Source organism: Hippocampus guttulatus, chromosome 4 (genome assembly GCF_054856545.1).
Source record: "Hippocampus guttulatus isolate MCC_2025c chromosome 4, RoL_Hgut_1.0, whole genome shotgun sequence".
Classification (NCBI taxonomy): domain Eukaryota; kingdom Metazoa; phylum Chordata; class Actinopteri; order Syngnathiformes; family Syngnathidae; genus Hippocampus; species Hippocampus guttulatus.
In genome coordinates this window covers 19,887,807-19,905,055 of record NC_141264.1, presented here as the reverse complement: position 1 = coordinate 19,905,055, position 17,249 = coordinate 19,887,807, and the positions used below count along the sequence as shown (strand labels likewise).

Genomic DNA, 17,249 nt, shown 5'->3' with positions numbered 1-17,249 from the left:
AACAAACAACAACTAAAATCTGAGTTGTTTTGTTACTCAGTGTATTGAATTGCATTCTACAGAGCCCTCTACTGGATGGAAAGTGTTACCAATTTAGTCCCACAAAACAAACAAAAAAAGCAGAGTGAAGACATTTTGGTGCTATCATTTCTTTTGAAATTTAACTTTAATTTATTCATAGAAATCTGCTTTGCGTCATGTATTCTAAAGGCAACATTTTAAAGAAAGCTCTTGTGTCGTGCACGTGTTGTGGCAAGTAGTGGATATTAATGAAGGCTGATGTATTAAAAAGTAGTTAATTTTAATGTGTGTAAATCATACCCAAGTTATTTTCAATAAACACATACACACAAAAATAAAATTCCACTAAATTTTGTGTTGCTAAAAAATACAATAGTCCCTGAACTTAATGGAACAATTTTATAATTTAATTTTGTTGCTAAAAATACCATAGTGGCTGAACTTAATGTAACAGTTGTATATTTAATTTTTTTTTTAAATAAAAACAGTTGGTTGGTTAGCTATACATTTAGTTAAAACCTTCCCAAAATATTCTCGTTATTTTTGTTTGTTCTAATTATTCAATTCATTCATTCACTCATCTTTTCCGAACCGTTTTATCCTCAGTAGGGTCGCGGGGGGTGCTGGGGCCTATCCTCGCTGTCTTCGGGCAGTAGGCGGGGGACACCCTGAATCGGTTGACAGCCAATCGCAGTTGTTCTAATTACTGTATTATTGAAACAAGTGTTTAGGTGTGATTATTCCATATGCGTCACAAGTTAATCTATCTATCTATCTATCTATCTATCTATCTATCTATCTATCTATCTATCTATCTATCTATCTATCTATCTATCTATCTATCTATCTATCGAGACTTCATGCGGCGGTGCGACGCAACCTCTCGTCCTTCGTTTAATCTCGCGAGAAGTACGCCAATGACGTTGGCTGACCTTTGGCACAGAGTCTTCACCGTATGTGTCAGTGCGGCAGTGCATGAGGACCTGACCCGACCGCAGTTCACGATGAACAGAGTTTTTTGTACAACGAACGTGACACGCTTGGTAAGAGCTTGACAGCTATTAACTGGCTAAGAATATTACTGAATTGTTGTCCCTCTATTTGAGATAAATTCGAAACGCTCGCGATCTCACCTGTTTTCCTGCTGCAGCTGCTGGCCAGGCAGGCGCATTTCTTCGTCAAAAGTCGCCGTCCACAATCGGTTCAAACACATACATGCGCTTGACGGACAAAACATAAGTCGGATAAGCTTTTATAATGTTTGATTATGATTCGATTAGGGTGGTCTTTGTTAATGCTAAGTGTTAGCATTGTTGAACGGTGGTTATGAAACATCTGTGTTGGCAAACAGACGAGTCGAAAATAGACTTTTGTCATTGACATGGAAATATTTAACATGTATTATACAATGAGCTGCAAAATTACGTATTATAAAGAGGAAATATAGGATACACCGTTGCTCTTAATTGTGACCGTTGTGTAAGCAATTTGCATGGATGCTCTCTTTTCGATTAGTAATGTCTGGCCCCGTCCATATGAGGCTGGCGTTATCTTAAGGTGAATGAACAACTTTGTGCCGTTTCACAACTACAGACCACCGGATTGCTTGTTCATACGCAACATAAAATTTCATTTTATGTTAAATCAAATCATTACGTTTGCATGACAAGAGGCAACATTAGGTACACATGCACGGTACAAGAGCTGCGTCAAATTTTCTGCCTTTACAAAAATAATAATGGTCAGTTTTAGCATACCTATTTAAGTTGGATGTCATACTGACATTTTGTTTTGTCCAACAGGCTGCCGTGCTGCAAAGGTTTCAGAGCACTTTGGTGGTTGCGGAACATAACAATGACAAGTTGACGCCGATTACACTGAACGCAATAAGTGCTGCGAGTAAACTTGGTGGGGAGGTGGCTTGTCTTGTGGCAGGAACAAACTGTGCAAAGGTGTGAAAAAAAAACATCTCACTCATACCCTGGCTGCTTAAAACACACGCACGCACGCACACACACAAAATGCCCCACTCCACAGTCGACTTTTAAAATGGTGTCTGAACACACAATGTTGGGTTTTTTTCAGGTTGTGGAGGAAATCAGTAAAGTCCAAGGTGTGAAGAAAGTTTTGGTGGTTCAGAACGACTCTTGTAAAGGAGCTCTGCCAGGTACAGGACATTGCCAGTGTTGTCATTTATTTGATGAAATTTACTCACACTTGGTCTTCTCCAGAGGAGCTCACGCCACTCGTCTTGGCGACACAAAAGCAGTTCAACTTCACCCATATATGTGCCGGTGCATCTGCCTTTGGAAAGGTAACACTTGGACAACCTGCGTTGTATGGATGTCTATATGACAGTGTGTGTGTGTGTGTGTGTGTGTGTGTGCGTGTGTGTGTGTGTGTGTGAATAAGCAAATTACAATTTTAGTGAGACGTGAAAATTCCCCTCCTCCTATAATTCTTTGTCATTTTGTTGTTTGTGCAGAACCTGCTGCCAAGAGTGGCTGCAAAATTGGATGTGGCTCCAATCTCCGATATTATTGAGATCAAGTCCCCGGATACATTTGTCAGAGCCATCTATGCTGGTAAACTATTCCTATTTTTTGACTGCATAACGAAAACCTAATTTCGTAAACACCATAGTTCAAAATGTACTCTTGATATTTTCCGATCACCGACGCTGTCCGTATGCGATGTAACCAGGAAATGCTCTTAGCACGGTAAAGTGTACCGAACCCGTGAAGGTGTTCACCATAAGAGGGACGTCGTTTGAGGCGGTGCCCGCAGAGGGAGGAAGTGCTGCAACGGAAAATGGTAAAAAAAAAAAATCTTCGGCGTTGTTCAATTGTTGGACTGGATTACAGGTGTACCTAATGTTGTGGCCATTGGTTGTCGTGTATAGCGTGTGAGATGCGGTTTTCATTTGAACTGCAGTGGCTGCCGCTTCCGCCGTGGGGATTTCCGAATGGCTGGAACAGAATCTGACGAAGAGTGATCGTCCTGAGTTGACCAGTGCAAAGGTTGTCGTGTCAGGAGGTGGGACTTGTTTTTTTTTTTTTTTTTTTTGCAGCAGCAGGACTCACAACAAACCAGACTATTTTGATGTAAAAGTGTAGACAACTCTCATTGAATTTCACTTCTCATCAAGTTAATTAATTCAAATTTATCGTATTTTTCCAGGGAGAGGCTTGAAGAGTGGAGAAAACTTTAAACTGCTCTATGACCTCGCGGACAAAATGAACGCAGCAGGTTAGATGTTGCTCCAACGCAAATGTTATTCTGTCATTGTCACTCCTTTTGAATAATGTGTACAATTTTTTTTTTTCCTTAGTTGGTGCTTCTCGAGCTGCAGTGGATGCTGGGTATGTTCCTAATGATATGCAAGTTGGACAAACAGGCAAGATTGTAGCACCGGTAAGTTGCTCCTACGTGGATGTGAGAGTGGAACCTTTGAATTTGAAGGCCCGCGGGGTGGTACAGTTATGAAAAATATCCCTTTGAAGATGCATAAAACGGAAGCTTTTGAAAGAAAGTTTCGAAGAGCACCGTTTGGCAACAAGCAAATGATTAAATCTCTGGGTACCGTGTTGCCTTTTTTTGGGCAACATAAGTCGTGAAAGGAGTAGCAAGAGGTGGAAAGAAAATATTGTCATACACTAAAAGTTTTGTATAGTAGGACTCATGTCAGTTGACTGCAAATGTATGCTCTGGAAAATGGACGATGAGGTTCCACTGTACTTGCAAGCTGTTAGCGCCATCGCTGTCCTTCTGTGAAAGGTTAATTATCCATTCGACGCTTGGGTCAGGTTCTTGGTGATGATTATCCACACATTAAGTCCTGGCAAGTTCGGCTAATGGCACAGTTAGGGTTCTTCGAGGGTCAATTCATCCACTTAGGTTGAGAGTCGTGAGGTCTGGCCTGATTCTTAGACCACCAAACAGACCTAATTCATTTTTGCAAATGTTAAGACCAGCTGGTTACCAAAAAAAAAAAAAAAAAAAGACATGAATATCGAGCCTCTCCGAGAGTGGGCTGCGATCTAGAATGTGCACTGAAAAATTTCATGAACCTGAGACAAAGCTCATGAGGTGGCAGGTGAGCCGCCGCCGTGCGCCACTTCCTGTTGACAAAGCATGTTTCCGTTGGTGTCCACAGGAGCTGTACATCGCCGTGGGCATCTCTGGAGCGATTCAACACTTGGCTGGAATGAAAGACAGCAAGGTACATTTCCGAAATTGTCAAATGGAAATTACGGATGCGCTCTTTCAAGACTCAGGAGGCCTTGTTTTGTTTGAATGCTTTTGAAGACTATTGTGGCCATCAACAAGGATCCAGAGGCTCCCATTTTCCAGGTGTCAGACTACGGCCTGGTTGCCGATCTCTTCAAGGTGAGATTGCATGTACACGGTGTGGAAAAAGTTGCATCTTAAAAAATATATACATCAAATGAACAATTGTAGCAAAATGGCAGTGGCCGGCAAACAGTTTTCCCTGCCAATGGAAGCGTGCCAGTGTTGGATTATTAATTTGTCGAATTGATGAAGGTGCTTTCTCAAAAGGTGTACCTAAACAAAAATGCTGGTTAGTTTTGTATGACAGTTCTACGACAGTTACAACAAGCAGATTGTTCAATGTACCTTCAAGCCCAGTCAGCAAAATTGGTCTGGCCCAGCTCTGGGGCAGACACGGCAGTACACTCGGCCCACATACCTCAATGAGTGAAGGTCCTGCAGTGGCCCACGTCTGGCATCCATGATGTGGGCCGCATATGGCCCAGATCTGAGCCGCATTGTAAAACCATATCTGGCCCTACTCCGACCCGACGCTGGGCCAGAACAGGTTCCTGATATCAGCCTGAATTCAACCTCAACTAAGCCACATCTTTCATGAGCCATATTTGACCCACATTTTTTTAAAAAAGTCTCAAAAACGACTGTTATAAAAATATTTTTATTGTCATAATTTGTGAACCTCACATATAACTCCACATGCACTGGAAAAATGCACTTTTCTTTATTTAACAGTGAACACAAAGTCCAAATTGGAATGCAGTTTACTCTTGAACGGTATTTTTCTGTCCATCAAATTGTTGCTCTCCTTCCTGTCACCACCCCGATCAGGAGCCAGATGTAGCCATCTTTTGATTGTGACATCAATTTCCTGGTCTGGGGCCCAAGATGTTAGGCTGTTAGGTCTCACAGCGGCTGTAAGAACTGTAAGAAAACAAGAATGGACAGTGTGTTAGGAAAACAAACATTTGTACATGTCATGAACAATGAATGGTCAGTAAAAATAAACCCTGGAATTTCTTATAATAATAATAATAATACATTTCATTTATATGCGTCTTTCAAGACACTCTAGGACACTTTACAACCAAAACTAAACTAGGTGTGACGCTGTGGGGCGGAATATTTGCCACCAAAAACTAAACGTGAATAACTTTTAAATAGTTTATACTGAATTTGAATTACGTGAATTAAAGGTCAGTGGCTCGGATTAATGGATGGATTTGTATATTTTACTCTGAATCATATTGAATAACTGAATCTGAATTGTGCAATCTGAATTTGAAACGATATACTTTTTTTTCTTTGAAACTGTATTTGATCCTCATTGTAAATTAAATTCTGTTTATTTTCATATTCAGTCTTACAAATACAAAACGACGTTTTTTTCAACCTCAGATTTTGTTTTTGAATTGAGGTACTAGTTTTAAATTAACTTTATGTTCAAGTATGAAGTATCCGGTTTGTATTGCAGCAAACGGAATCAAAATTAATATCATTGTATTTCAGTGCAGAGAGGGTTCTTTTTGGCAGCACCTCTGACTGTTCAATCACCTACATTTTCACAAGTGATGTGTCGGTTGCGAACGAGCCGGTACAAAGAGCCTCTTTGAAGTGAACGATGAGCCGTTTTTAGATGGAAAAAAAACGACCATGTAGAGTAAGGTGTTTTTAGCCCAAAAAAAAAACGACCATGTATAGTAAGGCGTTTTTCAACGAAAAAAACGACCATGAATAGTAAGGTGTTTTTAGCCGAAAAAAAAGGACCATGTATAGTAAGCCGTTTTGAGCCGAAAAAAAAGGACCACGTATAGTAAGGCGCTTTTAACCGAAAAAAACGACCATGTATAGGAAGGCGTTTTTAGCCGAAAAAAACGACCATGTATAAGGCTTTTTTGGACGAAATTTTTAGCCGAAAAAAACGACCATGTATAGTAAGGCGTTTCTAGCCGAAAAAAACGACCATGTATAGGAAGGCGTTTTTAGCCGGAAAAAAAAATCTACCATGTATAGTAAGGCGTTTTTGGACAAAATTTTTAGCTGAAAAAAACGACCATGTATAGAAAGGTGTTTCTAGCCGAAAAAAACGACCATGTATAGTAAGGCGTTTTTAGCCGAAAAAAACGACCATGTATCATAAGGCGTTTTTGGACAAAATTTTTAGCTGAAAAAAACGACCATGTATAGAAAGGTGTTTCTAGCCGAAAAAAACTACCATGTATAGTAAGGCGTTTTTAGCCAAAAAAAACAACCATAATAGTAAGGCGTTTCTAGCCGAAAAAAAACGACCATGTATAGAAAAGCGTTTCTAGCCGAAAAAAACAACCATGTATAGTAAGGCGTTTTTAGCCGAAAAAAACGACCATGTATAGGAAGGCGTTTTATACTATGTCATTTATTTCGGCTCAAAATATGTCGTTTTTTTCGGGCCAAAAACGCCTGACTATATATATACTGTCGTTTTTTTCGGCTCAAAAACGCCTTACTATACTATGTCGTTTTTTTCGGCTCAAAAACGCCTTACTATACTATGTCGTTTTTTTCAGCTCAAAAACGCCTTACTATATATATGTCTTTTTTTTCGGCTCAAAAACGCCTTACATATGCTTGTGCAGGAGTTTTTTGCCTCACTCAAATTATCCTCAAATGAGGGTAGTTCGAGCGTGGGTTTTTTTCTCCCCCTCTCCCTCCCTTGTTTCTTTCTGACTTTCGGGCGCTTATAAATAAAATCTATTATTATTATTATTATTATTATTATTACTATACTATGTCGTTTTTTTCGGCTCAAAAACGCCTTACTATATATACTATGTCGTTTTTTTCGGGCCGAAAACGCCTTACTATATATACTATGTCGTTTTTTTCGGGCCAAAAACGCCTTACTATACAATGTCGTTTTTTTCGGGCCAAAAACGCCTTACTATACTGTCTTTTTTTTTTTTGGGCTAAAAACGCTTTACTATATATACATGGTCGTTTTTTTCGGCTAAAAACGCCTTTCTGTACATGGTTGTTTTTTTCAGCTAAAAACGCCTTACTAAAACATCACTGGTGTCAAACTCATTTCACATGGTGGGCCACATACGGCCTCGGTAGATGTCAAGTGGGCCGGACCATTAAAATAATACCATACTTTGCTATAAACAACCAAGACAATATGTCTTTCCTTTGCTTAGGCATAAAGAAGCACAAGAACATTTGGAAAATGTTGAAATTTAATGAACGTATCTTTTACAAAACATTTCATGAAGCACCTTACATTTCTTTCAACAAATGTGCAATTTACTTTTATCATTCACATATATGCATTGCAACTGATCCCATTGATTGTACAAACTTTAACAAGTAATTGGTATTGAAAAATATAGTAATTAATGCACTTTATGATTAAACAAGATTTATAAAGAAAGGAAGTTTTAAACCATTTACACGTGCATATAAAATCTAAATGTCATCCCTGCCTACACCTTACAAACTAAGGAGAGTGCTATTAAATGTGTAAATGTGAGAGTGCTATTGATAGCGTCTGCTGACATGGGTCTGTCTCACTGACGGACTGAGGCTGCTGTTGTCTTCTTCTCTTGTCAAAACAGTGTCCCCTAGCGGATACTCAATGAATTGCACCTTATTAAAAATATTCATTCTGTCTTTTATGCATTTTTTCATTTTTAAATTATCCTGCGGGCCTGATTTACTGTGTGTGTGTGTGTGTGTGTGTGTGATGAATGGAATTCCGCATCGGTGTGCAATTGTAAAACAAGGCTGTGTGTTGAAAAAATAAATCTGAAACTGCATTTAAGAGTGGCTCAAAACTGGCTGGCCATATACGGGCCGGAGTTGTAAATTGATTTCTGGCCCAAATACTTCACTCCACAACTGGCCCTCATCTGGTTTGCCAGAGTCAAGCCAGTGCCTCCTTTGCCACTCCTGGGCTGTGTTCGGCCCACATGCGTTATGCCAGTGCCGACTTAAGGCCAGCTGTGCCAGCTTCATGCCGAATCCGGGCCAGATGCCTTTGCTGACTGGGAGGTGTACCACGCACGCCGCAGGTGTCACGTAAAGTGTGCCGGCGTCTCGACAAAGTCCCCGTGGATGTGATTAGTCATAATTGTGAGTGGCAGTGGACTTGTGACCTGCGGCATGAGATCAGTTTACCGCTTACCGATCAGATAGCTGATTAAAATGGATGGCCTCTCCGCTCGTTTCCCCCCCAAAAGGACAATTGATACCCAGGATGAACTCTGTCCTGAAGTCGCTGAGGAACAATTTGAATTCTTAGGGCCTGACCTATTAGTCTGGTTCCGATATTAGGCAGAATAAAAGTCCGTTAATTGATTAATCTGCGGTGTACTAATAAATATAAAAATGAAGAACAACTTATTTTTTATCCCGTAACCCTTTCAACAAGAACATTTGACTGTTTAACTTGACTTTGTCCTTGAGTATTAGTTGGACTTTACAACATCAACAAAAATCCGGCAAAAATAATCCAATCTCATTTCTCTTTGTCCTATATTGTTATGTGATTTTCGACCATTTTGAAAGAGCTAATATCAGTCGTCTGATTAATCGGTTAGGGCTTAGCCCTTTTAGGTTGCCCGTCATCACCGTTTGTTGGGATGACAATGATTATTTTAGTCAAATCTGACCTCCCGTTTCCTCCCCAGGCTGTTCCTGAGATGACCGAAGCGTTGAGCAAGTGAGGATGAAACGAGCGTCCGAAAACTATCATGTAGCAGCTGCCGTCTTGACCACCAAGAAAGAGTACAGGATGCACCTTGGCCTGCTGGGAATATCTTTAGATCAGTGACACCATTTTTATACATACACACATTTTGAATGTCAACAATTGAAACAGTACTTTGCAGATTTTTTTTGTCCCTCCGATAGCTGCAATTCCACTTAATGGGATAGTGTCCGCTGTGTCTGGGAAGTATTCCTGCTGAGCTACAGGAGTTGTCATTTTGGGATGTATTAAAGGCGACAATTGACCACTCACTCGGGTGTTCTTTTTCCCTTTATTGGTCGAACGGGATGACCGAGATAGAAAACGTCTGTTGCCAGTACAATAAAGTTGATGTGCGATTTTGTAGAAGGTTCATGCGATGAGCAATTTGTAATAGACACACATAATTCCTCCTGTTTGCAAATATTTACACACCTTCGTAAGCATTAAAAGCCAGTCATATAATCACCTTGACTTTGATGTCATCAATGCACATATTAAAATTTCAGCACTGCCCAAGCTGAACTTGGCTCGATTGCAAAAAACGTTTTTTTAAAACTCCATTAATGGAATTTCAGTTACAAACATAGCTAAAGTAGAAAGACAAAGATTAGAAACAACTTTATCTCAACACTGATTCCACTTGTAGCCTGCAGTAATTTCATCAAACTGTTTAAAAAAAGCTGACATGCTTGCAAGGGCTCCAAGTCCGTTGAGCATGAGGAAGGTGTCCTGTTGCTGCTCAAGTTTCTTGCAAATGATCATAAAAGTGTCTGTGAGAGTCATTTCCTGAAACGTGACCCTCCAGCATGTTCATGCGTGCACACAAATGCAAGTGAAACTTGCGCTTTGTCCATCACATGATGGATGGGTTATCTAGTCACATGCCTGTTCCTGTGCTCTTCCACCACCCTATATCCTTGACTGATAACCGACAGGAACACTGACTTAGGTTCCTGTTCCTGCTCTCATACACTATGTTAGGTCCCAGACTGGAGCATCAATTGAGGTTCCTGTTCCTGCTCCACTCCATCATGTAATGTCTCAAACAGAGAATGGTTTGGGGCATTGATTGATCTGCCTGTTCATGCGTTCAGCTTCTTCTCTTATGTTTCTGAGAGATTATGTTTTGGAGTTACCTATTAATATTCCAGTTCATTTACATCACCTTTTGTCTCAGACATGATGATTTGGAGCATCTTATTTTCTTTATCATTATTATTATTTTTTTTATTATCGTTATGGTTCATGTTCCTGCCCTCTTCCACCAACACAGTCTCAGACAAAAGATGTTTTGGAGCATCTATGCAGCTTCCCATTCCTGCACTGTGCCACTATATGTTTTGGATTGGGTGCATTTGAGCATTATTTGAGGTTCCTGATCTTGCTCTCTTCTACCATGTTATTTGGCAAACATGATTGGCAGCAATATCTATTAAGGTTCTTATTAGGGCTCTTTTCCACCACTGTATGTCTCATACAGATGATGGATTCAAGCCTCTTTTGGGGTTCCCGTTCCAACTCTATTTGACCAACTTATGTCTCATGCAGATGACGGTTTGGGATATCAATCAAGGTTCCTGCTCCGGCTCCGTCTTGTGCCACAGACAGATGATGAACTGAAACATCTTTTGAGGCTCCTGTTCCTGCTCTCTTGTACCATCTTAATTCTCAGACAGGCATCTTTTGAATATCATGTTACTGCTCTGTGCCACTATGTTATGTCTTGGATAGATGATGGCTTGGGATATCAATTGAGGTTCCTGTTCTGGCTCCGTCTTATGTCACAGATAGATGATGAATTCAAAGGTCTTTTGAGGTTCCTGTTCCTGCTACCATGTTATGTCCCAGACAGATTATTGACAGCAGCATCTCTAAGGGTTTCTGTTCCTGCTGTATTCCACCACCAAAGAATCTTTTGAGGTTCCTGTTTGGTCCTCTCTTTGGCCAATTTATGTCTTAGACGGAAAACAGCTTGAGATATCAGTCCAGGCTCCTGTTCCGGCTCTGTGTTATGTCTCACACAGATGATGAATTCGAACATCTTTTGAGATTCCTGTTCCTGCTCCCTCCTACCATCTTATTTCTCAGAGAGATAATGTTTTTGCACATCTTTTGGGGACCCTGTTCCTGCTCTGTGCCAGTATGTTATGTCTCGGAGAGATGATGGCTTAGGATATCAATCGAGGTTCCTGTTCTAGCTCTGTCTTATGTCTCATTGAGATTATGAATTCAAACATCTTTTGGGGTTCCTGTTCCTGCTCTATGCTACCATGTTACATCCCAGACAGATTATTGGCAGCAGCATCTATGAAGGTTCCTGCCACCACCTTATGTCTCAGCCAGATGATGGATTCAAGAGTCTGTTGAGGTTCACGTTCTTGTACACCATCTCATGTCACTGACAGACGGTGGCTTGGAGCATCAAGTGAAGATCTTGTTCCTGTTCTCTCCCCACCACGTCCTGTCCCAGACAGACGATGGACTGGATTGATTTAGGTCCATGTTCCTGCTCTCTTCCACCATCTTATGTCCCGGATAGATGATGGACGGGTGCATCGACTGGCTCCATCATCCTGTACTTCTCCTCCAGGAAAGCTTCAGTTCCCTGCAGCTGGATGAGTTCTTTGGCGTGCGAGCCGAGCCGGCTTTCCTGGTTCCTCTTGTTATAGATGTTCACCCTGTTCTCCAGCTCGGGGCTGTTTTTGGAAGAACCGGTGGGGCTGGGCGGTTTGAGGTTGACGGGGTCCAGACCCTTTTGGCTCAGACAGGAGTCCTCGGACAAAGAGGAGAGCAGCTCCTGCACCACAGCGCTGGGACTCCCCCTGGGCTGAGGGGCCAGCGCCAGGGGGCTGGTGTAGGGAGGCGGGTAGCAGCGCTGGTCGCTGTAGTCAGTGGACGTGGAGGCCTCGCGCACGGTGGAGCGGCTGCTGATGCGCGACGTCGTCGTGGTCGAGGCGTCGCTGGCCGAGCTGTTGGCACGCCGCAGTCGGCCGTCGGAGAGGCTGTCGGACAGGGCGTCGGAGCTCACCAGAGACGGAGGGAAATGGCTGGGGTTGTTGGGGAGATGGACGTCGATGGCCGCTGTGGTGATGACGCATGCGGCCGGGTCGGGGACGCCCATGTCTACAAGAGACGCCACAATGACCGATACGGACAGATAGACGGTGAAGTTAACGGGATGTCATGGATGCTTACCGCTGCTCGGCTCGCTATAATATTGACTGATGTAGTTGTTCATGTCGTCTTGGCCGTGGTGATCTAAAGACAGCGGAAGATAGAAGTGACGCCTCAGAATTCAGTGGATCTTTCTAGATAACTCTCAAAACAAAAACTATTTTCTCATTTCTTGTTATATGCAATACGGAGCAGTATTTCAATTTATTGCACAACGTTATATTTCTATCATTGTAGAATATTTTCTGTGTAGGCCCTTGTGGATGTGATATAATAATAATGATAGATAAGTACAAAAAAAGTCTGCACACTGTCAAAAAAAATGCAAGATCAATATTTTAAAAACTTCTTTCACTAAAATGAAATTTAAAAAAATATATTTTCAAGAAGGGAAGTAAAGATAAACACCTGCGATAATGTGATGGTATAAGTATGCACACCCTCTTAGAACTGGGCATATGGCGGTGTTCAGAACAAACCAATCACATTCAAACTAATGAAATAGGAATAACCACTTCAAATGTCTTTGATAAATGGTAACTAAAGTTCAGCTGTTCTCGCCATTTTTTCTGACATATTTTTGCAAAGATTGAGTACTATTTCACTTTTCCTGAAAATGTTGCAATATTTTTTGCAATATTCTAAAATATATTTTTCTCAATTGTTTTCCACCCACTTCTCAATTATATATATTTATTTTATTTATCAACACACACACACACATATATATATATATATATATAAGTATATATATGCTGATAATAGATATAAAAATATAAATGCATGTTTGTCTTGGTGTTTGTCTCAAATTTTTAGCAGCCACTGGTCATGAGTGTCTTGAGAAGCTTCTCATATCTCTGCGGTGTCAAAAGTGCATCGTGTCATACGTGTAGAGAGGTCATCTCCATACGATCAATAACACACGAGTGCACAAGGACTGAGTGCAGTAAAGCAAAGCACATATCCCAGATGTATTGCTATGATTTATAACTTTGATAAAGCAAAAGGCTCTCTCTGTGTGTGAGGGCCCCGGACAGAAGCTGCACCCCTTAACTCCTCCTAAATTATGACCCGTCACTATTGAGCTTGACGGTCCATCTCGGCGTGCCACTGGAATATTTATGTGAGAGGAAAGCAACAGTATGTGCCAGTTTGTGATGCCAACCTGTCATAAAATGAGCAGATTAGAATGGCCTATTAATGTGTTTTGCTGCTACAGCTCTATTTGTTTGGCTTTTAGTAACACTCAGTGGTTTCGCCACAATGATTGTCAAATTTTCAGTGGGATTTTAACGACACAAAATGTAACAATTATTCAATGTAAATAATATAAATATTAAATGTGACATAGAGTTTACCTCAAAAATGGGTGTTTTTAGAGACATCGGGATTGCAAGGATGGGACAGATCTGATCTCCGCGTCGATGCTGTACTCACATTGGCAAATCGACGGAATTGAATTTTCATCCACATTTGGAAAAGGTTCGATTTCAATCTGAAGCGAATCCATGTTTTTTTTCCCTACATGCACATCCCAATTGTGCCATTTGAGGGCAAAAAAAAAAGAAATAAAAGAAATGTGATACTTGAACCAGGATAAATCCAAGTGTGCTCATCATAACTGTGTCATTTTCTCATGAAAAAACAAAAACCAAAAAGATGAGAGGCTCTTACACCTTATCCGACAGTTAAGAATATTAAAATGTTATCCCAAATATTGCCTTGACTAACGGTTTTATGATAATGCATGATGACCTCAAAGGTTGTACAGTATTCTAGTATTCTAATCATCGATACTATCGGTGTGTGAGAGATTTCTTCTAGTTCCACGTGAACAACCTCCAGTTTCAGGTTCACTTGTCTGTGTATCAACAATCATTTGTCCAGCAGGTCTCAAGGCACCGAGGCCACAACTTAGCACTGAAAACATCAAGTGAACGCTGCCTTGTGCACTCAAGCTATCTGATAACCTGCCGGTACAAAAGAGGCGCCTATTCCAGACGGTTACCTGGGGGCCCTCCAGTCTCTCTGACTTTGGCTGGCCTGTGATGATCGGAGACCTCAGGGGCCAGTCCGTCCACTTCATGGAAACTGCTGTTCGTTTTACCCCACATATGGTGGATCTGCATGGCTGCTTCCCGCTCCGCCACCAGATCCAGGTCCTGCTGGGCCAGGTGGGCCCTCAGCTGCCGGATTTCAAACTGAAGGGAGAGAGGGACAGAAAAGGGGGAGATTGATATCCTTTCTTTGCGCAGACAGAAGAAGTGGGCACTTTGTATTGGACAAAGCACACATCGAAATGGTGGAGGATGACAACTCAGTGATTTCATTTGGAGCTATCATCAAAGCTCATAGTATGGTTACAGTAAAACTGGACTTACATAAAAAAAGAGATTTCAAAAATATAATAAAATGCCATCCATCCATTCATTACATGTCTTGTTCTCAGCTGCAGCTGGGATAAGCTCCAGCTCACCCGTGATCCTAATGACGAAAAAGTGGAATTGAAAATAGATGGATGCTGATCATAAAACAGAAAAAAAAATCCATACGAATCAGATTTGTATTAATTTCCTCATCATACACTATTAATTGAAACAAAAATATGATTTTATTTATTTACCCGACAATTTCTTTTGAAACTGCATGTGAAAGCTGAAATGCCGAATGAAAAATTCTCAAAGTGAATGATGTGGAATGCTTTGGAATCACGGATTACAATGGAATTGATATGGAACGGTATTGAACATTGTTGAATGATATGGAATGTTGTCTGAACAGTTTAAAGTTGGAACAGTTTGAATCGGTTGGACAATGTGAGAGAAAACGTCAAGATATTTGGTTTCATCTTGAATTACAAAATATAATGCGAATAAGATGAACAGATCAAAGTTTTAATGCTTTGAATTGGTGAAAAAAATGGGACAATTTTTTTTTATGAGAGGAGTTTATAGGGGTTAGGTCACCACGTTTCTTTTATAGTGCGTTATTGCCCTCTGCTGGTGACAAAGTGTAATTACAAGTGCAACTGCACTCGCCGATTGCACTTACCGCCTGCTCCTGGCAGATCTGAGTGAGGCGGTCGAGCTGCTCCTCTCTCACCGCCTTGGCCTTCTCGTACTGCTGGATCTCCAGCTCCATCTCCACCTTCACTTGCAGCACGTAGGCTGCGACGGGAAGGATCAGAAACACACCTCATTCATTGGTTTCGGTCATTATTTTACTGGGGGGGGGGGGGGGGGGAGTACTAGGCTGTCTTTGGTTAATGGTGAAATTCCAACCGGACAACCTATTGGTAATTAATTATATTAAACATGGCATCCATACAAATCATTTTTGTTTTGAATATAAATACAACTGAGATCACATAAATTTATCATTTTTATTTATTTTAATAAAGTCAACAATTGCTCAATGAGTTTTAATCAAAATTATTATAGAAAAATGGAAATGAATTAAAACACTGCATTTTTTAAACACATTTCAACGTATCCTTACTCTTATTAATATTACCTCATATAAAATTGACCTAGCCTATCTGACCGATTTTGAAAATCAAATTTGGCCATTCAGCATCAACGTCTGGCCACCCCAGTGCTCAACGAATTGAAAGCGTTTTTGGTGACTGGCGCTCACCTGCCACGTCGACTCCGCACATCGTGCGGCTAATTGGAAAAACCACAAGGGGGAGCAAGGCTGTTAAAACCAACAATGACTTCCAACAAATGGTGTGTTCTGCTTTCCATAATTGGTTTAACAGTTTGCCCTTAGCAACAGCCTCAGTGGAACAAAAACACATTAATTAGGACAGCGTAATACCATAAGTCATGTTAAATAAATAAAATAACGACGAATGAGACAATTGAGGCAACAAGCTCGAAAGGGGACACACACACACACACACACCTGGTAGAGCACAATGAGTCACAGAGACCCATATTTCAGAAATAGAGTTTTGGCAGAATCAAAAATAGAATGATTCCAGCTTTCCAATGACAGGGGCTAGCTAGCCAGGCTGCGACAGCGCATTGGTGCATCTTATGTTCAGTGATCATTATGCTACTCAAATGAATGGCAATAGACCAATCAGAGGCCAGTATTTTGGGGTCATGAACTTGAGGTTTTTTTTTTCTATTTGATGAAAATTCTTCAATTAAAGAGGTTAGAAGTTTGACTCACTGAACCATCGACGACTTCGTATCTCGGAATTTACCTGTGCAACTTCTGACTCATTTTGGGATGCCGGCTCACAAATGCTCGACCCCCCTTGGATCTTTTTCTACTCCCCACCCTGCAACTCTTCTACAGAGGACAAGTCGACAAACCATTGCACGCATAGCGTCATCCTTACCGTCAATTACCCTTTTTACCCTCCAGATGCGCAGCGTGATGATGAGGCCGATGGCGTCCCAGGGGCTGCTGGGCCCGTTGGCCACGGTGGAGGCCACCATAGGGGCCAGCGAAAGGACGATGACAGCTCCGTCGAACACCTGAGGCGACAAAGAAAGACTCGCTGAGCAGTGACATTGAGGCAATGACACTGCAGTGAAGGGAGGCCCTGAGGCGGGACTAATAGCACCCACGGGAGCTTACCTCCACTTTATTCTCAATGTAATCCCATATCCCCAGCACCACAATCCTGAAAACGGTCTGAGGATGGAGACGGAGAGAAGGTGACACTGTTGCAAAGATGTGAGAAAATAAGGAGAGCCTAACTAAACCAATGCGGTACAGCGGATGCTGGAAGCAGCGCATTCTGGGTCGTAACTCCCAATAAAAGACAGAGGTAGTGGCATTTACTGCTGCTGTGCACACGGGTTCATTCCTTGCGGCTAACCTGCTAATGAATTGAAATGTTAGCACTGGTCTCGTCAAGTCTGAGGAAGAAAAACAACTAAGGCTGTAAAGGAAGCAGTGATCAATACTTGAACACCTGCGCTTATTTGGAGCCACAAGAACAACTACGCTTGATTATGCGGCATGCATTTGTATTGCATATGCTGGCATTAGGCAGCATGGTTGGCAGGCGGTTACA

At 41.4% G+C, this 17,249-nt stretch overlaps 2 protein-coding genes across 3 annotated transcripts in view; one reads left to right on the top strand and one right to left on the bottom strand.

Moving 5' to 3' along the window:
* The first annotated feature begins 929 nt into the window (after window positions 1–929).
* On the top strand, window positions 930–9,309 carry etfa (electron transfer flavoprotein subunit alpha). Its single transcript, XM_086108283.1, has 12 exons — window positions 930–1,064; window positions 1,824–1,973; window positions 2,107–2,188; window positions 2,253–2,335; window positions 2,507–2,606; window positions 2,725–2,835; window positions 2,956–3,057; window positions 3,202–3,270; window positions 3,353–3,435; window positions 4,178–4,243; window positions 4,330–4,410; window positions 8,979–9,309. The coding sequence occupies exons 1-12, from the start codon at window positions 939–941 to the stop codon at window positions 9,012–9,014; spliced, it is 1,089 nt and encodes a 362-aa protein (XP_085964409.1). The 5' UTR covers window positions 930–938; the 3' UTR covers window positions 9,015–9,309.
* Window positions 8,604–17,249, bottom strand: part of tmem266 (transmembrane protein 266) — a 35,509-nt gene continuing 26,863 nt past the window's right edge. For both annotated transcript variants that reach the window (XM_086108281.1, XM_086108280.1), the window contains 6 exons: window positions 16,808–16,864; window positions 16,566–16,704; window positions 15,266–15,381; window positions 14,223–14,415; window positions 12,236–12,298; window positions 8,604–12,163 (listed from right to left, as the gene is read on the bottom strand). In XM_086108281.1, the coding sequence (XP_085964407.1) occupies window positions 11,565–12,163; window positions 12,236–12,298; window positions 14,223–14,415; window positions 15,266–15,381; window positions 16,566–16,704; window positions 16,808–16,864 (1,167 nt within the window). In that variant the 3' untranslated portion in view covers window positions 8,604–11,564. The remainder of the gene's footprint in view (window positions 12,164–12,235; window positions 12,299–14,222; window positions 14,416–15,265; window positions 15,382–16,565; window positions 16,705–16,807; window positions 16,865–17,249) is intronic.